Source organism: Strigops habroptila, chromosome 4, assembly GCF_004027225.2.
Source record: "Strigops habroptila isolate Jane chromosome 4, bStrHab1.2.pri, whole genome shotgun sequence".
In the NCBI taxonomy this organism is placed as follows: Eukaryota; Metazoa; Chordata; class Aves; order Psittaciformes; family Psittacidae; genus Strigops; species Strigops habroptila.
In genome coordinates this window covers 69924578-69948641 of record NC_046358.1, presented here as the reverse complement: position 1 = coordinate 69948641, position 24064 = coordinate 69924578, and the positions used below count along the sequence as shown (strand labels likewise).

Below are 24064 nucleotides of genomic sequence, written 5' to 3'. Positions count from 1 at the left end.
TGATTCTGCAGAGTCTTCCTTTCAGGTAGGTATTAAAGGCTGGACTGCCTCTAAGTCATTCTGTGCAGAACGTGAAGAGGGAGTCTCTGAGGGACAGGTCAGCAGTTAGAGATGATGTATCAGCCAGCCTGGAAGAGGCTTCCTGAACTGCTGTGTTTGCAGAGAAGCTTTACAGCTATGTTGTTGGAGGCACAAGAGAGGAAGCAGCCCTGAGGTGAAACCAATACAATCCTCACACCTGCATGCTCTTGTAGTGAACAGTAAAAGTAGCACCAAAGTATCATAAAGATAGCATCAAAATCACCCAAATGATTTCAACATGAGGGGGGTCCCACAGTTGCCTGTGGAGGGTTGCTCTGCATTAGATGTCAAATAGGGTTCATCTCAATATTATAACAACTGACTTGATGCAATTCCCTCCTACATGAATGGGGAAAGTTGCTTTCTTCCTCTTCTTCCTGTGTACTGCGTAGGAAGGGAGTGTCGGGAGTTCTTCACTAGCACATTTTAGCTGGAGTGCACAAAGCAGAGGCTGTCATACTGCAGCCATCTATGACTGCTTTCTTACTTGTGACAAGAAGGATTTTCTAGGAGAACTAAGACTTTCCAAGCTTCATTTGCTGTTACTTCTTGAAATCACATTCAGGTTGGCTGCTGGAAAACAGAGTCTGGCAGATCACAGACCTTGATTCCTAGCAGTGGCCAGATCCCTGCTCCAGCGGGAAGAGAGGCTGACCATGTGGCAGCATACCTGGGATCACCACTGATCCACAGCCTGCACCATAGTTCTTCCTGATGGTCCGCTTTTTACTTTGGGTTTCCCAGCGTGCATCCTCTGTGTCCTAGTTGGGGCTGGAGTATTAGAATGAAGGTTTCCATGAAAATGTAGGCTGGAGTCGGTTTGGCTATGTATGTCTCTTCCCTTTTCCTTCTTCTGGAAAGATCAGAGACTTGAGGTTTGGTGAAGGAGCAGCTTGAATCAACAGGACACTGGGGTCTTGGTGCATTCCCATTTTGTGGGGCTTGTCTGTGCTCACTGTGTTGTGCCAGTGTTGCATGCAGGACCTGGCAGCAAACATTGGAGACAGTGAAGATCTGTTTCCTTAAATCAATCATTTCTTGGTTTTCCTCTAATGGTATCTTCCAAGTGTGATATCACAGTGGAGGCTGGTGAATTAATCACAGGACAAAATGGACAAATCCACCAAGAGATGTCAAAGCTCTTGGTTTGGTGTAGACATGTTGCCTGAAACTGGGTGAAAAGCGAGATCCCCAGTTCTGCTTTTAGGCAAACATCTGGTGAAGCACGGGAAATCGATGAAGGAGGAAACACAAAAGGTTACTGAAGCAGAAAGGCAGATGTCAGAGAGGGTTTAATATTATTAAAATTAATTTCATTTTCTGGGTGTTGTTTTTAAACATTTGTCAGATGATATGAAGTGCCTGTCATTTGCTGAGCAGTGGAAAAAGGAAATATTTTCCAGGATTATGCAATTGAGCAGCATTATAACCCTCATAATCCAGAATGGACAGTCTGTCAGGCAGTTAGTCCAGTTTCTATCCCTAATACAAGTCCTGATGAGGTCATGTTGAAATAGAATTCCTTTTTTTCCTTTTTGGAAAGGTCAGGTCCCATGAGGTGGGGGCAGATTAATGACTGCTGTAAATCAAAGTAGAGTCTTTAAAATAGTGAAGCTACTCTGAGATGCACCACCTGAACTTATGTCTCCAAAGTGAACTTTTAAAATTTATTTCAGTCTTAGAATGAATCCTGCTCACTGTGAACTCTGCCTAAATGCATCTGTAATTCTGGAATGTTCAATATTGGCATAGCTGTGAACATCACTTCTTCCCATACCAGAACTTGAGAAACGTGACTTCCCAAAGCCACATTTGTTCCCAGACTGTGGCCATGCTTACTGAGCATGCAGTCACAGCCAGTTCTCATGAGTGACACATCCTTAAACTGGCACTTGTACAAGTTGCTTGCTTGGCTGCCCGGAAAATGGATGAGAAACAAAATAAGGTGCTGAAACTGGGAAACACTACACTTCTGGAAAGCTGTGACCTAAATGCAAGAGTCTTTCTGCCTATCCATGAGTATGTGGCAAAATAAGACTTACAGATACGTGTCACTTGCGGTGACATGAGCACAGGAGAAATGTCCTATTTTGGTTGCAGGCAAATTGTTTCCCTTCCATTTCATTAGCTAATTAGAGCATTCCTTTAACAAAGCCCTTTTCTGCTGGATGCTCAGTGCAATCTTGGAGAATCAAGGTCTGCTCAGCCTGATCCTGCAATGCCTTTTGCATGTGACTCCTGTTCATGTCAGTGGGTGCTCTGCACGTTGGCGGGTCACTGGGTTGGACCCTGGGAATGTTCAGTGTCTCCAGAAGCAGTTCCAGATTCACATTCTTGGTATATCACTTAATTGGAGTTAATGGTATGGTTGTAAGAAAGCAGATGATAGATTAACAACACTGGACTAATGAGCTTAATCCATTAATGTCCTTTCTAGCAGTAAAATACTATCTTTTCTCCTACCCGTATTTTGAGAGATCAAGACAACATACAGGTAAGAGATGTCCTTTGTGCATTTCAGGCAGTGGGGAAGGTGTTTGCAGTGCCAAATGGATTTTACTGGCAGACAGTTGAAACTGATGACAAAGGCTTCCCTAATAGCAGCAACATTGAGGCTTTCAGAGATACAGCCACCAAGGTAAAAGAAAAACCAACGCAAACCACTCCATTCTGACTTATGGGATGATGTGGGAAGATGAGAGATGATTAAGTGACCTGGAATATTTTAATCTTGAGGTTTGGTACAAATACTGATCTTGAAATATTTCTCACTCAGGCCTAAATATATCAGATGAGTATTTTGTGTCATCAGTATTGATGTGCTGATTGCTCCGAGCCACAGAAGATTAAACTATGAAATGAGGAGGTTGAAGAAATTGCTACCAACTAGGTGCAAATCAGTAACAGGAGACAGAATTTTGATGGCCTAAACCCATGGGACTGTGAGCCAATATATAATACAACTTATCTAAAACTTGTGCTCAGAAATGTTCAAAAAAGCTAATTCTGAAGCTTCTGGTACCACCTGACCTACAGTAACTGTGTGTGTTGTATGAACAAGTAGGATGTGATTCCACTTAGTTTACCACAGAGGAAAAGAAGGTTAAGGTAACATAGCTCATATTTAGGAGTACATACCAAAATGTACTGGATGTCCAACCACAATAACTTGTTAACTGTAGTAACTTACCTTTCTTAGCTCTTGTGCAACACCAAACAGCATGTTTGATCTGACAGAATTTAGTTTCCTGATAGTGTTGATTCAGGGAGATGCAGATAAACGAAGTTCCTTCTGAACACTTAGCAGTTCAAGCCTGAGCAGTTGCTGAGATGTACCAGGCTTGCTCCTGGAAGGTGCTTGAGGTCCACAGTTAGGAGCTGAAAATACCTTATGCTTGGCACAGTTGGGAAATGCCTCATGTCTTCATTACAGTTCCTTGACGTGCCTCAGGATCCTCCTGCTGGAGTGGGTCTGTACAGGCCTCTCACAGCAAGGGCAGGGTACTCTGAAAGGGAAGGCTAGTTGGGAGCAGAGATGAACGGAAAGGCAGGAGGGCCAGCGACCTGAGAGGAGGGTGCAGTCACATAGTATCCAAACAAGAAAAGCAGAGCAGCAGTAACCAGGCTCAGCCAAGAGTCCATAGTGACAAGGTCAAGCCAGAAAGCCTGTGAGCTAGGGTAACAGCCAGAAACAGTGACCTGTGACATGAGAAGGATGTGAATCTGTTGGAGCGAGTCCAGAGGAGGCCATGGAGATGCTGCGAGGGCTGGAGCAGCTCTGCTCTGGAGACAGGCTGAGAGAGCTGGGCTGGTTCAGCCTGGAGAAGAGAAGGCTCCTTAAGGGGAGACCTTAGAGCAGCTCCCAGTGCCTGAAGGGGCTACAAGAAGCCTGGAGAGGGGCTTTGGACAAGGGCCTGTAGGGACAGGCCAAGGGGGAATGGCTTTAACCTGCCAGAGGGGAGACTGAGATGAGCTCTTAGGCAGAAGCTCTTCCCTGTGAGGGTGGTGAAGCGCTGGCACAGGTTGCCCAGAGAAGCTGTGGCTGCCCCATTGCTGGCAGTGTTCAAGGCCAGGTTGGACACAGGGGCTTGGAGCAACCTGCTCTAGTGGAAGGTGTCCCTGGTTATAGCAGGGTGTTGGAACTGGATGAGCTTTAAGGTCCCTTCCATCCCAAACCAGTCTGGGACTCTAAGAGACTGGGCCAAGGCAAAGCAGCAAAGCTCAGCAGAGGCCAAAGGCCTGGCGCCAAAGCAGAGGCAGCTGGGCTGGTGCTGAGGCTGTGCAGTGCTGGAGAGCTGCATTAGCAGAGCTGGCCCTGAGCCCAGGCAGCCGAGCCCCAGGGACTCAGAGCAGCCACAGAAAAATCCTTCCTTGCTGGCTGCTGAATACTGGGTTAATAGCAGGAGAGCTTGAGCTAGACAAACATAAAGAAATAGAGCTTTATTCCTAATTAGACCACTTTTTTATGGTTGGTGTAAATTTATATCTTCATTTATAATGATTGTATAAGCCTTATAACGTGTTTGGGGGGGGTAGCATTTCATTTAAAGTGTCCAATAGTGATGAATTCATTTGGCATTCCCTGCAGCCATAAAGCTTGCTGCTGGGGAGAGTGTTGAGTTGTCTTCTATCCAGGAGGACCATGCACATGTTTGAGGCCATTACAATCACACTTGTCTGATCTACAGCTGGACAATTTATCACCCGTACCACCACACGAGTTCTGTCATAAAGAGCTTCGTTCTTGAAGGAATATTTCTTCTGATGGAAAAGTAATAATAATCTGCTTCGTTTTGGGTATAGACATTCAGTCTGTTTTGGTGTATGCTTTCCTACAGACCAGGATGGGCTGAATTGCATTGGTCTGGTAAAGAAGACTTCAAAATGTAAATGTGGTACAGAACCAGAGGTGTGTCTGCCTTTTAATTTTTTTTTTTAATGTTGGTTTTGACACTTTTATGTAGGTATAAAGAAACAACCAGTTGGTCTTTTATTATTTAACCATGTTTCTGTATTACGTGAAGTTAGACAGCAGGAGGGATGCGCTTCTGCCCCAGAGAACTTGCAGGTTTTTTACTAGTAGGTTTATGTGACAAAAGGCACAATTATATCAGCAGAAGTAATCAGTCATAAGTATTATAACTATCTGCGATTCAATCTGAAGCTGAATTGCATGTGAACATAAAAGAAAGCCTCTTTGTAGCTCTTTCAGTGTGGGTAAAGCATGAGAACTAAAGGTGAGCAGAAGAGATACAGCTGTGTGGTCGTTGAGGGCTTGGAAGCTTTTGGCTCACTTCTCCAATGTGCTCTTGCTGTTCAGGTTGCCATGGTGCTGCTGTTTGAAAGGCTCTTCCAAGGTCCCCTGGCTACCCATTTCATGTTGCAGCTGGTGCTCAGTGCGGGTCTGGATACCTGTGGACTCCGCCTGCTCTATCCTCAGCAGGATGTGCTGCTCTCCTGCTCAGGTAAGGTCTGGTTTTCCTTCAGAGGTTCCATCATGTGCTGATACTGAGGTGGAGGCAAAGGTCTGTGAATGTATGAAGATGGAGAGTGATGTGGTGCTGTAGGCATGGGGGACAAAGTATCTTGAGTGTTGCTTTATCAGTTCCCATCTCTTTCCCAAAAGAAATGATAGAAGATTCTGGGCTGATTCTTTCCTTCTGTTCCCAGTATTGAATATCCAGGAGTTGAATTTTTAACTCTTGATACATTTTTGTGTCTCAAACTTCAGTTGTGTTCCCTTGCAGTGGTCTTTCCCAGATTGCAGTGCCCTGAGCTCCAGGGTTACTTGTGTCAGTTAAAGTTAAATATGCTAAATTAGTTCCCAGTGACTTTCCTGACTGTTTTAGCTGCAGAAAATCCAGCTTCCCCTTCCACAATTTCCCCTATCCTGCTGCCCATGGGACTTCAGAAGCATGGCAAAATTACTGATCTAGCTGTCCTGTAATTGCATTGGCTGACAAGCCATCACCAAAATATCATATTTGCCAAGAGAAGCTGTTCTGAGATGGGAGAGCAACAAGATAAGGTAAACAAAAATGATATTGGTCTCTGAACTCAAATCACTGAGTCTTTAACATTAGACTCCAGTGTTTTCACATACTGCCATGCACCAGTCAGGTCTTTATTGTTTTTCCATTTCTGAAACAGAGTTAATGATGTCTTTCTTAAAGCACATCCAGAATATTATTAGTTGCTAATGCAATATAACTGTAGAGCAACAGACTTTACATTAGCTGCTAAGTATAGAGATTGCCCCTGTGTTCTAGCATGGCTTGTACTTCCTTTTAAGCCAAGAAGTTCTCCTGACAGGTTTGTATGTGACACCATCATGAATACAGGCAATCTATTTCTCTTGGGGAAAGGTATAGGCAGGCTGAGAGAAATGGGCTTCCTTTTCCTCAGGCAGAAGGTGACTGAAGACCAGCTTAATCAGAGGAAAACTCTCCTGTCTCCCTGCTCCCTTTTTACATTTGAAAACAACAGGAGCAGACTGCCTTAGAAATGGCTTGCAGTTGGGGTTGGCTCAGTGCTGTGTAATACGTTCATACTGATAGCTGGAGAAATTAAGAAGGACTCCAGAAATGAATAAGAAAACCATAAAATCAGCAGTCATTAGGAGATGACAGGCAGCAGATCTGCTTCAATGCTCTGTACCATGCACCATTATTTAGGAACATTTTGTATGAAGAGATAATTCATTTGAGCTGAGAACTGCTTATGTGAGTTAGTAAATCACATTTGTACCCTTAGCTTGAAAACTTTAAAATTATTGTTTTAAATATATACAGCCAGTTTCTCTGTTATCTGCCTGCTCTGGACACTTACTTTCTGGCTTCTGATTTTTATGCAATAAATGAGGTAACTGAAAATGTTTTTAATCCTCAGGGAAGAAAAAGGCACACCTTGCATCTTTTCTTGACATCTGCAGTAAGAACTGAAGAGGAGCCAAATTTGCTCTCTTTCTGGGGTTACTTACTGGGCCCCAACTATCCTGACAGTAGACATGGAGGAAGTTTTGCTGGAGACATGGGGAAGAGTTGTTGCAGGAAATAAAGGAAGCCTAAGCACAAGTCCTGGCAGGGAAATAAAGGTGCCCAATCAAATATTTGCCTGGATATGTCATCTGACATCATAGTACAAAATCTGTATTGGATACAGAAGGAAATAATCTAGAAAAGAAGTCTGCAGATTTCTAGTTTGTAATCCCTTTCCCAGTTTTCTCATATCTGATGAACATCACAGAAAACATCCCTCTTTGGAGGCTTGTGTTCTTGTTCTCTCTCCCCTTCAATGCCCCAGCATTCCTCATGGGAATGAACAACCTCCTGTACAAGAAGTTAGTGCTGACTTCTAGTGTATCAGCTACTTCATAGTAAATAACCTTCTGCACACTCCTTCCCATGACAAATCTGAGGCAACCAGCTCTTCTTTCTTTAGCAGACTACCTTGAATAATCTTAGATTTACTGCTGGGTAAAAAAATCCAGCTGGTTGCCAGCATGTCACCCACAGGACAGGTAAGCAGTAGGTTGAAGTCCAGTTATGACAGATCTGAAAAGAGCACTTGAGTGGAATGAACAACCTCGGGGTGGGCTGTTCCGTGTTGTAGTCACACATATGTCTGTCTTTCACAGAAAAGCTGCCTTCTTCCCATACTTCAAAGACCAGCAAGGTTCCACCAGTGATGGCATTGAGCATGAGAGGTCCTGAAGCAAGCAGCACTTTGCAGGCCCCATGGCTGACCAGCGTGACAGACTGCAGTTCCATCAGTGCCATCTACTGCAGGAGCCCAGAGGAGCCTCTCATCCACCTGCCCGTCCTAGACAGCCATGCACACAGGGAGCTCTGCCTCTGGTTTGGAGGGAGGGCTGCTGCATCAGCACTGCATGCTGGTGTCCTGCGTCCAGATTCCCAGTGCAACAGAGCAAGGTGATGGCCCTGCATGGTTTTGAACCGTGGTGGTTCCCATGGGCAAAGTGTGACATGGAGGCCAGGCAGCCACACAGCTAGTCGTGCTCTGTCTTTATCTATCAGCCTTCTGCTAAAGGCCTCAGTGAACAAGAGTGCAGGATGGGAGCAATCTTCCTACTTTTATAGTTCCAAACCAGTTACTACTCTGCGCAAACATCCCTTTCTCACAGGACAGTCTCCTCTGCAGCACCTAATACATGCATCAAGGTGTCAGATATGGGGCTTTTGCAGTTGCTCCCCATCACTTGTTCCCTGGTAACTAGGCCTGTAATTAATAACCTTGCAGCATCTGCACTTGGACCTGCTGTACCAGATCCAGCTGATCAGACTGATTTGAAACCTCCTCCAGCTGTGCCTGGTGCTGGGGAAGGGCTGCAGGGTGTTAAAGATCCCTTCTCATCCTGGATACTGGGTGCCATGTGGCACACCGGGTCAGTGGCAGCAGGCTAGAGGTGAGGTAATCCACAGCCCATTGATGCTCTCTGCAGAGTGGCAAAGTGCAGCCATGCAGAATTAACTTGATGCTCATGGAGGGATTTTGTGTCAGAGTTCAGTTCTTCTGGGCCATGAACAATGACTCTCATCATTTTTACTTTTAAGATTTGAAAAAAATGAATTTTGAAAAGTTTCATTTTCTTTATTTATTTGTGCATTTTCCTCAAGGGTGCTTTTTTCCTCTTACAAAAATGATGAATTCTGCTCCTCTGGTATAACTTAGCCAGTCCAGAGCACCACTACATTCTAAATAATGCACTTGTCTTTCTCCTAATGCTGGTAATTTGGTCCATTGGGAGACAAGGTACAAACTGCAACTCAGATTGCAGTTTTCAGATTATACTTGCAAATGCCATGGTCTCCTGGGAGTGAAAAAGCAGGATGTATTCCAGCCAGCTCAGTGGTGGCAAGCGATGAGGCAGGCAGCTTTGCCTGAGCAGCCTGTGCTTCCCAGACCCAGCCAAACTGTTTCACACACTGCAGTTTGAGTTGCTGTCAGCCCCTGGCTTTCAGAACCACACCTTATGTTCACTGTGCTGTGATTTGTGCTTTCGGGTGTGCATGAATGTTGTGGAGGTTTCACTGGCACGAGCATCTCTGCCAGACTTGGTTGTGCTTGTTGTCCAACAGCAACCTTTAAAACTGGTTGAACTTGGGCTAAAGAACCAAAAGTGAGTAGCAACTATGATGTATCTGTGGGTAGGAAAAGTTCTGGTGATGCAGCCTGACACATAGCTCAATTCCCAGATTTCTTTGCCAAGCTGGCTTATTCTGCATTAGCTATCTTTAGTTGAACACAGAGAGCTTTGGGGGAAGTAATAGGAGAAGATGTTTAGTCAGAGAGATCTTGATGCAGCTCATGTTATGGTCAAGGGATTGAAATGGATTTTCCAGTAAAGTAGTTTTACCAGAGAAGCTTCTGTGGCCCTGGGTTTGTTACAGAAAGTAGGTTTGAGTCAGAACCTGGTGTAACAGCTTTTAATATTTATTGTTTTTCTTTAGCTCACATAGCCCTTCATCAACCAGGGCAGAAGCAGATGACGAACAGGTTGATCTCCAGGGCATGGTGCTGTCTCAACCTCTAGCGATGCTTGTCTCAACTGCCACAGGTCAGTGTTAGGGAATGAATTGTAAGGTGTTATGGTTCTCCTTCACTGACAATATTACCTTACTGCAGTGCACCTGAGTCAGGACATTCTGCCTCCCTGGATTCCTCAGTGCTGTAACTGGGCCAGTTCTAGAGGCAGGAATGAATTTCTAGTGAAACACTGCTGCCTAAAATGAAGTGACAGAGGAGAATTATCACCTCATCCTCCGTGGGAGGAGCTGCTGGAGTCCTGTAGGCTGCTTAGATTTCACTGAAGGGTAAAAAAAGAAAAAATAAGACAACACCCCACGGGAAATCTCTGCACATAGGGACCTGATCTGCAAAGAAACAGTCATGTGGAAGACCTATCACTGCCTTAAACTGCATGTTTATCTGATTAGAGATCATCTACCTCTACTGGTTGAAGAGTTGAATATAATTGTTCAGGGGATGAAATGGTTAAGACTTCATTCAGGGCAGGACTGACCACACAGTCACAAAGGAAAGCACTTCATAGGGCTAATATTAACTGGCTATCACTTGGCTCTGCCCAAATCCCCCTTGTCTCTTTCTTATAATGGGGTAGAGCTCAGGTAGCCTGGCAGACAGCCATTGGCTCTGTGTTATTTGGGATTGGTATCGATGGCAGCTGGTTGCTGCTGATGGAATGAGTCACATTTTCTGCCTCCCCTTCCTTTTATGGCCATTAATGATTCACATTTGATGTGGGCTGCTGAGTTACACCACACCACATTCCATCTGTATTTGGGCTCAGGAAGTCACTTTCAAGCCTTGCTCCTCAGATAGATAACTCTATCATGACTCTTGGAAGAGAAGCTGAAAATGTGGTCTGGGAGCAGACACCCTAGGGTGTTTAAAGGACAGGAAACATTTGCTGACTCCTTCCCTCAGGTCTCCAGCAGCTTCTCTTTAAGACAGGAAGGTAGACCCGTGCAGAGCATTCAGAACAAATATACTGCAGCTCCCACCAAGTATATCTACTCCTCCTTAGTAATGAAAGTTTTACCAACCCTAGCAGGGATTCTTGTTCACAGAATCCCAGACTGGTTTGGGTTGGAAGGGACCTTAAAGCTCCTCCAGTTGCAAACTCCTGCCATAGGCAGGGACACTTTCCACTAGACCAGGCTGTTCAAAGTTGATTTGGGATATGTGTATTATGTGAAAGATGCTTGGTTTTTAAAGTGTTATCAACTAGAGAGGAAACAAGATCTTACCACCTGCAACCCTGAATTTTGCTGGTTCACATATAATGAATGCGACACTAATGTCAGTCTGGCTCAAAGCCAGCAGAATTAAAGCCATAAGCCTAAATAGACATTTTAGGCAAAGAAGTACCCTGCCTGTCCCATCCTTGGTAATAAATACAAGCTTTCTCTTGTTTTGTTGCCATGGCTTTGAACTACCAGGCTGAGCCTTGGTCAGATTCCTGGGCATACAGATATCCCTATATAAAGTCTAGAATCAAAAGAAACATTCACTGCTGATAGTCCTGCCCCCAAATCACAAGTGTAATTGGGACACAGAGACTAAAATACTCCAACCTCATTATATCATTTGATTAGAGCTAAAAGGAAATAATGGGACAGTGTAGAGGAAACCCATGTAGAAGCGATACTGAGGATTTGTCTTCAGAGCTCACTCTTGGCAGGCTGTAGAGATCTGAATGTACATTGTGTGCAGAACAAAAAGCTATATTAGGACTAGGGCTTGTAATGAAGGTGATGGTAAAAGCAGAGACTCATGATAAGATTTGAACAAAGTGAAGACCTCAGATCAGAGGCTTCAAGGAAGTCTTGAGCTTGTCTTGTAGTACCTAAATGGGGCTTAGACACTGCTCAGGAGGTCTTGTAGGCTCTTTCCCCTGAGCTGCCTCATAGCATCTGTTGCCGCCAAAGGCAGTGAGCTTGGAATTCAACTTGGAAAACAGGAGCCTAAAAACCCAAGGTTCTAACCTGATGTAAACTCCAGTTGCTTCTACAACCTTATCTACTGGGATGAGGGATACAAGGAGAGAATGAGCAGCCAGACCTAGTGGATGAGAATTGGGTAGGAGGGAGAAGGCTGGTACCACTGTCATAATGACCAAGGATAGGAACCTGTGAAGCCACCTGTGGTACCAAACCAAAGAGTGAGGTGAGGTCATGATCACAGACTGATCCAAAGATTCAGGAGCCCGTGCTGCAAGGCAAGCTCTGGGGGAATGTTAAAGACAGGACTAAAGAAGGAACAAGAAGAAGCAGAAAGGTAACAGCTCAAACACAGCCTGGCAAGGGCTGATGTGAACTGAGAGCACAGATACCTCAAAGGTAGGTGAGTAGCTAATAGATAGCTAGATACATCTGAGATGGAATGTCTGGGGTAGATCTTTCATAAAGATATTGCTCATGATGCCTTAAGCTTTGCCATTCTAGGTTGGCATCTGACAGCAGTCATTATGAGCTGGATAGAAAAAATAAATCAGAAAATAGTGTCGCCATTTGAGATGTGCTTCAAGTTGGAACTAGCCACTGTCAGAGTTGTCTTGCAGTGATACCACAGCTTCTGTAGAAATAATATGCTGCTTTTCTTACCCTCTTTTTAATCTAGGGGATGTCATTTTGATGGTGTCACCTGTGGTATCTCCTTGTGCATATGGTAACGTGATTTCAGTCTGTACTCATCAGGGGTTTGTCCTGCAAGGAGCCAGACAGCTGCAGCTTTCACCCGAGCAAGCTGCTGTGCTGAGCATGACACAAAGTCAGGTACTGGAATGAACACACAGCTCAGCTGTGTAATTTGTGTCATTTTTCTTTAGTAGGAAAATCCCACCAGGCCTCAGCCTCTCACTGAGAACAGAAGTGTAAATTCATAATTGGGCTTCCTCCTACTATATGTTTGCCTACTCCAAGCAGCAAACATGAATTTTACCACTGACCTCAAAATAAGCAAGAGCAGGCGGTAGCCCCGTAAACCAAAACAACAATTTCAGATCTGCAAATGTGTATTCAGGAGAATAGTCTTTGTCTGACAGATTCATGTTTGATTGTGTGCTTCACAGTCCCTGTGGGACTGCTTATGGCCTTTCAGCGTGAAGTCTCCTGGTTTAATGCATTCCAGATGGATTGCAAAAAGAGCTTTCCTATTGTCAAAAAATAACAACTTTTCTTCTTTTTCTCTGAAGCTCTGTCTAACATGATGATAGATTTGAGTTAGAATGCAGTTGGCATTTTGACAAGTCAGCCGAAGGAAACAGCAATAATCATAGATACAAGATTTCAATCAAGCTTAACATATGCAAGAAGTCCAGATCTGCACTTCTTAACATGATAAATCACCCAGGAATCCTGTGACACTCTCTTACCAAGGAGTGGACCCCTTACTCTAAATTACCATGCTTAGAGTCATTTGCCATGTCAATCAGGAGGTGCATCATTTTGCAAACTAAATGGTGTACAACCCCCCTCTTCTCTAGTTGTCCTGTGACAAAGCCTAAGGAATAATGCTTTTCCTGCCCATAATATTTTGTGGAATAAACATGACTTATTTATGGAATACTACAGCCCAAATAGCCAAACATTTTAAGCATGCTCCTAAATGGCCATTTAAGAAGATAACAACATAAACTATTGCTTCAGTGTGCTGTCTGGAGCTAAATGTTTCTGAAAAATAATCTGTTTGGGATTCAAGATCAATTTTGCATGAGTGACAGGATGGCATCACATACCAGCTGAGTTATAGATGTGGTTTTAGTCCAGCCCAATTGCAGGGCAGAACATTTTTATGTTGAGACTCTTCCCTGAGGTTGAAATCAAGTTTCTTTGTCTCCTGAATAGATGACACATGAACGCCTGGTTATTGGAAGTTACTATGGCTCAGCTGGTGAGCTGTTTCTTGTTGTAACTTAACTATTTGCTTGAGCCCTATAGTGATTATACCTGGATTTAGTAGTTTAATGTGGGCCTCATTATTTCAGGTTGCTGTATTTTGCCCTAGCAAGATTTCAAGTTCTCCCGACAGTTCTGCAAGAGGAGAGCTCTCTGCTGAACCACACATGCACTGTCTTGTTTTGTTGCTGAGGAAGGAGAATGCTTGTCATCACATTCCTGCACTGGTGAAAGGTAATGCCTCCACTGCTCAACAACCTGGGAAAAGGAGGGTTGCATTTCAGTGCGTGTGAGCTGAACATTAGCAGACTAACCATGGTTGTTGCATTGGAGGGAATATTTATGGAGAATAGCAGGGCCTGGTAGTTTTGCTGTATGTATCTCCAGACCAACGTGTAACTCAGTCACTGCAACATATCCAACAGAGCAGATTGATCTGTTCCAGGTGTTTGATCTTTGTCACTGGAGTCCTCTTGAACACAAAGTAATTCATATTGGAAGAGACCTCAGAAGGTCTCTCATTCAGTGTCCTGCTCAATCCAGCATCTGCAATAAATTCGGATCAGGATGCTCAGGGGCTTTTTTCACTCAGCTCTTGAAATTCTGCAAGGACAGAGATTCCTCCACCTCTCTGGGCCTTTGTTCCAATGCTTGACCATCCTTATTGGATGTTCTTCCTTTATATTGACTTAGAACCTCCTCTGAATTGATGAGCTTTTTCTCTTGGCTTCCTTCTGTACATCTCCTTCGCGGGCCTGGCTTCATTACCTCAATAAACTCCTCTTAGGGATTCTTAACTGCACAGAGAGGTAGGTTAGCAAAAAACAGGTATGCGAAGATAGCATCTGATCCTGTCAACTTCAGCTCTGGGTTCTGCATACTTGTGACTTCCAAGGATCTGAACTGTAACTCTGAACTGAACTGTAAGGACTGCCAAAAGCCAGACATGTTGCTGCCCCAAATCATCTTACTTGAGTCAGACTCTGTTCTAAGGCTCTGGTTCAGAAAAAGGCTCTTAAGGATGAGCTGTCATTGTTCTCAAGCAGGGAAGATCACAGGCAACAGGGGTGATCAGTAGGGAACAAAGAACCCTGTGCTGCCTGCTTCTTCCTGCTCCGGCAGCCTGCACTTTGCCTGCAGCAGGATTGTTAATTCCTGTATCTCCCCTTGAGACACCACTGCTGAGAGCAGAGGATCACTGTTGCTGACCCCTCTGTTCATGCCACTTCAAGTAGCACATGATGGAGACATTCAGCCACTGCCCAATTTCTTCCTTTAATCTATCCACAATAGGAAAGAACATTTAGAAGCTTGGGTAAAAATGACAGTTCAAAAAGGCCTCTGCTTTTTCTCCTGAGACTATCACAGAATGTTCTGAAAGCAGACTAATTACAGCACCATGTCACCTGCTGCCTGTAGACCCAAGGAAAGTTGCTCATTAAAGTAGTACAGTTTCTGCTGCTTTTCTCAAAGTGCCACAGATGATGTTTACAGTGTTTACATGTTTTGCACAGGGAAATTTCCACTAGGAATATATAGGCGGGCACTGGAGCAAAAGATATTCTGGAAAGGTAAATGTTTTCCCTCACTGTAGAGAACATTTCCTTTTTTTTTTTTTTTCCCTTTGTTTCTAGATGGATTTTACAAAATGCCTCTTTCCATGTGTTCTGCGGTTGGTTCAGAACTGACCCAGAGAGATCCCTTAGTCCATATTCCAGAGCTCTGGCGATGGAAAGCTGACATTCTTGCCACACAAGCTTTGGTTTGGCCTCTGAGAAGTGCAGAATAGCAGCAGAATTTGAGTAGGGTAAATACCATGCTAAGAAGTTTTGCATTTGTAATCTGTACCCCTGAAAAGCAGTTAGGTCTTGACAGCTCTTCAATTGTCAAAGTAAGGAAAAACTCAAATCCTTGCTGAATCATTGCAAATCATTCCTGAAATAGAGCATAGGTAGGTGTCCTTGGTATTGGACCTGTGTCTTGAGGATCAAACACCATAAATTTTTGCCCAAGCTTTACCTTTTGCCACACATTGAGTTTGAGTAAGCAGCAGGTAATGCTGCTGCTGTGGTTTGGTTACTCATGGCATCTGAATTTTGAAAAGCAGGTAGGTGATTGCCAGTGGTACAGGCTCAAATTCCCTGTCAGTGCTGTGTTTGACATCCGAAGTTTGCCATCAGCCCCTAGTACTAATAATCCATTCCTCACACTACACTACAGTAGATTTTTTGACAAGCTTGTATGGTAGAAAGCAATCAAATGTATATAAAGTAATTTAAAAAATAACAAGCCTTTAAAACTGTGGTCTGAAATATTATTACAGAAGGCTAAACTAATTGTGGAAGTGAACTGTATGCCAGTGCCTTAATGCACTGCCTGTGCATAGCCCGGCCTTTTAGAGGGAGAACAGGAACTGAGAGATTGCTGTTTTCTAACACTTAGTGTCTGTAAAAATGGTGTGGAATTGGATATTTTCCAGACCAGGAGTTACATGAGCAGAACATAATGTTTCTGTTCAGGTCTCTAATCCTAGCAGCGCCTCTGAGGCCACATGGTTCTGGGAGGGATGCAGGATACTGGCCTTGCACTTTGAGGTGCAAGACACTTCAAGGGCCTGCACATGAGCACTGGGTTCAAGGTTTGTGACCTCTCTTCCTTGTGGACACCACTTTATTTAAGAGACTTATTATAATTCAAGAGCAGTGTAGCATCTTTGGTGCATTTGTTCCATTTTTTGGTTCACAGCAGGAGATAGAAGGTAATAGAAACAAGTGGGGTGCTGGTCACAAAGCAGAGGTGTTTCCAGAGAAAGTTGTGGCCAAGCCTCGGTTTTCAACAGCTGCTGCCCCACTGTAAGCGAACATGGTTTGAGGGAGAGACGATGATTAAGGTGCATTTCATGTTTCTTAAGTAAGCTCAGCATGACCCTCATTAATATCTCCGTAATGGAACTGTGATCAGATGAAACCAAACATCTGATAATGTCACCAAAATCCGGGAAATAAACTCAGTGAAATACTAATTTAATTTGGTATCAATAAGAAGAGTGTTTTCATGTCAGACTATATCACAGAACTCTGTATTCCTCACATTTTCTTCTGTGTGTAGGACTGATGGATGGACTGGCAAAGCAAGGCTATGGGCAGAGCAGCCAGGCTCCCACTGCCCGACATGACCCCTCCATGTGGTTTCATGTGGCTCCTTACACCGAGACCTTGCTGCAGGCACTGGGTAGGTCAAAGTTATGGGAAGTGCATAGCTCTGGCTTTTACAAGGTCTGACAACCTTATTAGGGGATTTTCCTGAATTAGAAATTCATTAGGAATATGCTTGTTGTCTATAATAACTCATTTAGTGTTCTGCTGTCTGTCAGTCACAGTAACTGTCATTGGATGTCTTCTGTTGCTGAGTAATGATGGCAGAATCAATGGAAAAATGAAATGGAAATACCTTTGTAAAGTAAATTAAAAAGCATGTGGGAAAATAAATTATTCAAATGTGACATGATAACAACCAGTTAAGCCTTAAACCATAATTAAAAGGTTAATATCCAATCAATTTGTATTTATTGCCATAGTCTCAAGAGAAGTCAAAATATTGAACTGTGATTAGCTGGTGGTTAAGAGTGTCAAACTAGAATTTGCTGCAGTGATGACTGTTGGCAGCTGTAGTTCTTCTGGAGGTGCAGGGAAAGCACTTTTTCATTTCACTTAGATGTTCTTCATTTCAGTTTCTGCAGTTTAATTCACTTCAGTAACTTACTCATTCAAGGCTGAGGAACTGATAGGACTTGAAAAAAGCAAGTAAATGTGTTTTCTGTTATAACTCTGTGACTCAGATGGGTAGGAGAGTCTTAAACCTCCTAGTTCTAGACCTTTGGAGGTCATGGTAATCAGATGTTTATTTCACTAACTACAGGATAGTGTTTTATTATATATTCAGCAGGTTAATATAGTTTCATTTAATTAGGTACATTATTCTAAATTTGGAATATCAGGATTTTTAGTGGAAGTATATTGCTTTCCAAAACTAAATTCCCACAGATCATAAGGAAAAATAATTATCAAATGCATGTCATTCACCATTTTCTAGCATTGTGGAATGTTAAGATGTAGGAATAACTAAGTGAGTAACTGTTAATCTATACAATTCCTTAATAATCATGTAGTGAAAGAGTATCAAATTAAACACAGGTTTCTGATGGGCTGGGGATTCTGCAAGCTACAATGTTCCCAAAAGGAAGGTGGACATCTGCATGCTATTGTACCAGTTCCCAATTTAGTCCTCCATTATATGCCATGTAATGTCCTAGAATGCAAATGAAGTATCAATTTAATGTGAAGTCAGTCATTAGTTATCAATCTGAAACTGATGCCTTCAATCATTTGGATACAGATATATCAACTCTGCTTAATGGTGTGAGTAAGGATATCAAAATTACAATGGAATATATTTGCTTTATGCGGCAAAAAGTCCTTCCAGTTAAGGAGTGTGACTAATCAGTGAGGGTTTGCTGTGATGCTGCTCCTCACGCGTGATCCTTTTTCAGGCTGCACTGAGCTGCAGCATGAGGAGTAGTACCCAGTGAGGCATTGTCCCTTGCTCAGTTGAGAATTAGTCAGTTCCTTCACGCTAAAGTCTTGAGATTTCTTTTCATGGGGTAACTCGTTTTGATGATCTCCCTGAGCAGGAGGAAACCTCAGTGCGGTGCCGGAGCCCCATTACATTCCTCTGGATTTTTTCTGCAATCGAACCTATGCTTCTGATCCTGAAATGGAGCAAGTTGTCATGCTGGCGGTGGTTGGAACGGATGCTATGAAGAGTGCTGGAGAGCTCCTTCACCAAATCCTTCTTCCTGGGCCCAGTAATCAACCTCAGAGCCCAGGTGATTCCCAGCTCTTGGGAAGGGCTGTAAAAGTTGGTCAGAAAAGTTCATCCTATCTATCCTGGTTTTATCATAGCAGCAACATGATGAAACATGTGGTGAAAGGGGCCTGCGGAAGGAGGGTAGGTTTCTTTGCTTACCTGCCTAAAGTGCTGAAGAATTTATCATGGCTAGTTAGCCATGGGCAAGGCCACTTTCCTTATTGCAAACAGCTCAGGTGGGCATAATGTTCTTCAGAGAGTGTCAAGTTAGTTGAAAGCTGTGCTTAGGTTTACAAATCCTTTTATGTAATCCAGAGCACTGTGTCTCTCCCTGAGTGCCAGGAGACAGAGTAATTGGGGCACAGCAGTGGGAATTCGGGAGTCACAAACTCTATTCTGTCCGCAGACATCCTTTGTGCTCAGCAGCAAAACACTTCCCCACTTTAGGCTATGTTTCCTCATGCACACAGGAGGAATAACCACGCTCTCCCCACATTAAGTGCTCACAAAAGCTTGAAAAGTGTGGTCAAGTGCTAAACAGGATGATGGGTTTAGATAATTTCATGATACAAATTGCAACAAGGTGTAATAGTACAGGGAGTGTACTCATAAAGGGCAGGAGTCTGGCACCCTGTCTTATACTATGTGTATTGTACTCTCTTGAAACAATCTTATGGACTAAATTCTGCATCACTTACTCCATAGTATGTAAGCAAGGAAGAGATTCTGGCTGACAGAAACTTCCAGCAACATGCACTCATGGATTGAGCCCCTAAATATCTTGCTACATGGGATGTAAGACTACTTTACAAGCACAACATTTAAGCTACTTTAGAGACAAGTTGGTGTTAAATTGTAGCTTACTGCTATAATGAATATAGCTTAAAATGGAACATCATGAGAGGTGGTAAAGGATCTATAATTATGGATTATATTGTGTCAAACCACATTGTTATCAGTGTTTTTTCAGTGTTTCCCTTTCAACTCTTCTCCATTAGTTGTGTTCTCTATTCAAATCAGGACACTTATGCTCCATGGCTCCCTGTTGATTTCCCGGATAGCTCATCTTTTATTTCACTGTAATATAATTTCCTAGCATTTGTATCTTGTGGATTTTCCCTGTTCATTTCTGTATCTGCATTATAGTCCATTTTGCAACAGGGGGCAAAGCTTTGGAACTTGTTGTTTAGTAAAAAAAATTTCCATGTGAATTTAGAGCACTTGTCTCCAAAAGAAAAAACAGCTTCTATGAAACACATGCTACCAACTAAATAGATGCTAAACCGATTTCTCTTCACTTGCAGAAGAACCCGATTTGGGATTTGAGCTTCTTGGCCTCAAGTGGTTGCCCCATCTCACTCGATGTCAGGCCAAAGAAGTAACCCCTTTTGAAGCTGGAGATACTTCCTGGCAAAGCAGCCTTGATACACTAATGTCAAACCCAGTCCTTGTGTGTGCATTACGGCGGATCAATGCCTTCAGAGTTCTTGCAGATGCATTGGAGAGATTAACACAGTGGAGGGAGAAGCTGAGCAAAAGTGGCAGTCTTCTACAGATAGTAATGGCCCTGACCCCAGAGCTGACATTCAGACAAGCCATCCTCTTCTTCACAGAGACAGAGTTTGTAACTGGTAAGACATGGTTTTGGTGTTTATAATGTCCTTGGGTATAAGGTGTTCAGGAATTTATTGAATCTGGACAAAACAATCCAGTGCTATGTGTTTTTCTCAGTCACAGAAAAGTGTAATAATTTGGGGTTAAATTCTGGGCTTGGCTGAGTAATGATGAAGGATATGAAATCAGCAGGAGCCAGTTGAGGTCATCTGCAAGTTAGCCTATTAATTTCATGTGGCTCTGCATGACCTAGTGCCCTCTCTAAAGATCTTGAGGTATTCCATAAATACTAAATTGATATTACAGTAGTTGGCAGGACCAGTAAATAATACTGTAGTTTTGCCTCTGTATATAAGAGAAACTTAGAAACAGAGGCCAAGATCTATCCCAATTAAATGTGGGCATCTATTTGTGGTGCCTAACTCACTGAGGCAAATACTCCAGCGTTGCTCTGCACTTGGGGAGCCAAAGGCACAACCGCTCTGCAACAGCTAAAGAAAGCAGATTTCTTGAGAATTACTTTTCATCCTGGAAGAGAATGAACAGTTCATTCATGACAGAGGAGAGATTTAGATTAGATATTAGGAAGAAATTCTTCCCTATGAGGGTGCTGAGGCGCTGGCACAGGTTGCCCAGAGACGCTGTGGCTGCCCCATCCCTGGCAGTGTTCAAGGCCAGGTTGGACACAGGGGCTTGGAGCAACCTGCTCTAGTGGAAGGTGTCCCTGCCCGTGGCAGGGGGTTGGAACTAGATGATCTTAAGGTCCTTTCCAACCCAAACCATTCTACGAGGAGAGGAGACTGTTGTTGTCAAAAGCTTCTCCGATTACAGTGATATATGCTAGCATTGATCATTCAGCATAGTAAACTTGAGAGCTTCCTCCTGAAATAAGAAATGTAGAACCATGCCTCTAAGCTAAATTACTGCACAGACTATGGTGTTACTGATATTGGATGCTTTGGAGCAGCAGAGTATGAGCTCTTACTGTTTTCTTCCAATGTGAAATATATTGGCATATCACCTCTGTTCTTGGGGATGCCTGACTCCTCACACGTAAAGATAAACAGTTCTGAGCCTGACAGTTCCTGATTATTCAGAAACACAAATCAAGATTGTGGTAACACCATATATCAACTGAGAAGGAGTGATGCAGTTCCAGAAGTGCATTCATGCTTTGTAATTTATAGCTCTTCCCCTACCTTTCTGTGGGGAAGAAAGGTCCTTTGTTGTCAATAAACTTAGATACTCGTGTCAAACACACAGTGTAGTAGTGCAGAGTAACAAATTGGCTTTACTAAATAGAAAAAACAAAATGTGATGGTGTCTGGGAAGAGGCACAGTCTCACAGAAACTTAGATTTGACAGTGAACTATGTGGGTGTTTTATGTGAGATAGGAGAACAAGAAAAAGAGGTCTTTAGAAAAGAAGGCACCAGACATCTCAAATTAGTGTATAAAACTGTAAGAATTGATGCATTGCTGCCCTTCATTAAAGTTATCTTGAGACCAAAAGACAGGATAAGATGAAAGCACAACTGTGAGATCAGTTTATTGAGGAAGGTTGTAATCATGGTGCCAGCCTTTCCCACCAAAGCTGTTGTCAAGAGCAAACGAGCATAGCTGAAGCATGACTCTAGCATCCTGCACTATCTCTTTTACAAGGGCATTACATGTTTGCTCCTGTTTTTATTGTGGGAGGAATGGAGAGGTGTTTGTGTGGAGAACAGCTCTGCAATATTTTGCAGCTGGTCAAATGTCTGCCATTTTCCCTGTTAAATAAAATCACCTTTGTCACCCCTCATGCTCCCAAACAGAGAAGGTCTCCATCTATGAATCCATAACAATACATTTCCCTCCTTTTACAGATGCAGAACACCGCCCTGCTATGAAATACCTGCCACCACTTGGCAAGAGGCCCAGGGCTGAAGGTAAGACCAGAAGTTATGCACCAGTTGCCTCTTGAATAAAACCAAATAATTTTATACTCTTAGACTGAAGAAAACTATAATTCTATGTATGTCCTCTGTCAGAGTCCTTAAAATGGGATTAGTAAACCTTTGGTTAGACATCAGAATCCCAGGCAATTAGGAAACAAAGGCCAGAGGGGTCCACTTGTTACTGGAGGAAGGTGGTAGTGTTGCCAGATCACCTTTCTTCTATGAAGTTCTCTGTGTGCCTGGATGTGACCTATCGAGGGCTGGTGGGGAATGTAGGTTAGAAGATCAGCTAACGGCTACTCTTTAGTAGCCCTTTGCAGACGTAGATCTCAAAAAAGATGAGTTTCAGGATGTTTTCCAGAGGGGTAATTGAAACTGAGAGGTGAAATGTGTTGACCACCATTTCCTAATAAGTGAGTGACAGAAATGGGAGCAGAATGCCATTTCCTTAGTCTCACACAAGTGACTTTGACATTTGCATTACAGTGCCACCCAAGTCACCACAGAATTCACAGGTCCTACAAGTTCTTTCAATAGTAAAGAAAAAAAATTGCTACCGTGAGGATGTGAGCTAAAAAGTTATGAGGCATGGACCTTGGAGCTGGCTACACCTTCTCTATGTACTCTTATTATTCCAGCAAAATAAATGACAGACATGTGGAAAGAGAAAAAGGTCTCATTAAAAAGGAAAGAACACTTTGCCTAGATACCTTCCAGATACATTGCCCTGGGAAACAGAAATACAGGGATTTCAGACAGTAATAAGTACAAAGGAATGGTAATTTTGTTATGACAAACAGATTTTAGTTTTCTCTGCCTTGCATGCCACACTGCTTAAGTGTGTCAATCACTGGAAAGAAAGTCCTTTATCAGTCTGATGCAAGCTTCTCATTGTACCCCAGTCCTAGATAACTTCTTGAATCACACATGCCTTGAAGTGCCTTAAATTTTCCTCACCTCCCCAGGTCACTGAAGGTTTTACATGAGACTGAAGGAAACATTTTTATATAGGCTTTTGTCTTAAGTTCTGACTCACCAGGCTCCTTTTATACTGCTCTGCTCTTATGAAGAACCACTGAGGCGACCATTCCTGGCTGCTGGGAAATGTCAGTGAGGTTTTATCAGCAGAGCTGAGGAGAGGACTGAACCACAGTTATGAGCTCAGTAGGGGTGTAGTCAGAAGACAGAGCCTTTCTTTGCTTCCAAGGGCACAAGAGAGGACATTAAACAAAACACCTGAGCTTCTAGGACTTACACTGGAAACAAGGCAGCTTCTAACTTGACTGAGAAACCTTGGGAGCACACCATTAGCTGCTCTCTGAAACACACAGAAAAGATAACTAAGAATCAACAGGATTTAGTACTTGCAGGCCTTTACAGCAAGGCTTGGACTTACCAGAAAAGTGAGAAGAACATCACCACTCAGGACATCCCACTACATCCCAACAGCTGAAATCAAGCCATGAGCGTCCCAGTATAATGCTTTAGAATAAGTGTGTCATAGCTGCATTATGTAGAGATGATGGCTACATTCTCAAATGATTGTCCCAGCACATGCGTAGCACTTACTCAAGTCTCTCTGCTTTTCTCATTTAGTGGGAGAGAGGCAGAGATGCCACGCAGAATCCCTGTTCACCTACTTGCAAACAGGTGAGAGAAGAGCAAAGGGGAAAATGCGGTTTGGGAAGGGCTTTGTGCAACTAACTCATCTAGATGTACCAGCCAAAAATAAGTAAAAAGCATTGTAACAACTTCTTCCTTAGGCTTGAGTACAGGCAGGAATATACACTCTTTTCTGAACATGCCAGAAAATCTGATATTTGCTTCTCTTGAGTTTACACTTATTTTAAGCTCCACACATATGTAGAGTATTGCATATAGATAGCATATGAAATAGTATTTTTCACAGTTACACTATGAAATCAAAACCTATGTAGTTTTTTCCGGAGGGGGGAAAATCATTGGCTGTGAGGAAGGGATCTAAAAGCATAATAAAGCAGAAAAACATAGCAAAGAGCAGGCAACTTGGGCAAAGCTGGAAAGGCCACTAAGCAGCCAGGGCTAGACATGTGAAAATCAGGCATGTCTGAGGCTGCCAAAGAGGTATTTTCTCTTGCTGTTGTCACTT

At 43.2% G+C, this 24064-nt stretch overlaps 1 protein-coding gene across 1 annotated transcript in view; it reads left to right on the top strand.

Annotated features, from left to right (window-relative positions):
* The window catches only part of C4H16orf71 (chromosome 4 C16orf71 homolog), a 100779-nt gene that overhangs the window by 50854 nt on the left and 25861 nt on the right, over positions 1-24064 (top strand). The window contains exons 12-21 of the mRNA XM_030482253.1: positions 5402-5546; positions 7718-8012; positions 9552-9658; positions 12244-12398; positions 13610-13754; positions 16629-16751; positions 18211-18405; positions 19691-20017; positions 21865-21927; positions 23533-23586. Of these exons, the coding sequence (XP_030338113.1) occupies positions 5402-5546; positions 7718-8012; positions 9552-9658; positions 12244-12398; positions 13610-13754; positions 16629-16751; positions 18211-18405; positions 19691-20017; positions 21865-21927; positions 23533-23586 (1609 nt within the window). The remainder of the gene's footprint in view (positions 1-5401; positions 5547-7717; positions 8013-9551; positions 9659-12243; positions 12399-13609; positions 13755-16628; positions 16752-18210; positions 18406-19690; positions 20018-21864; positions 21928-23532; positions 23587-24064) is intronic.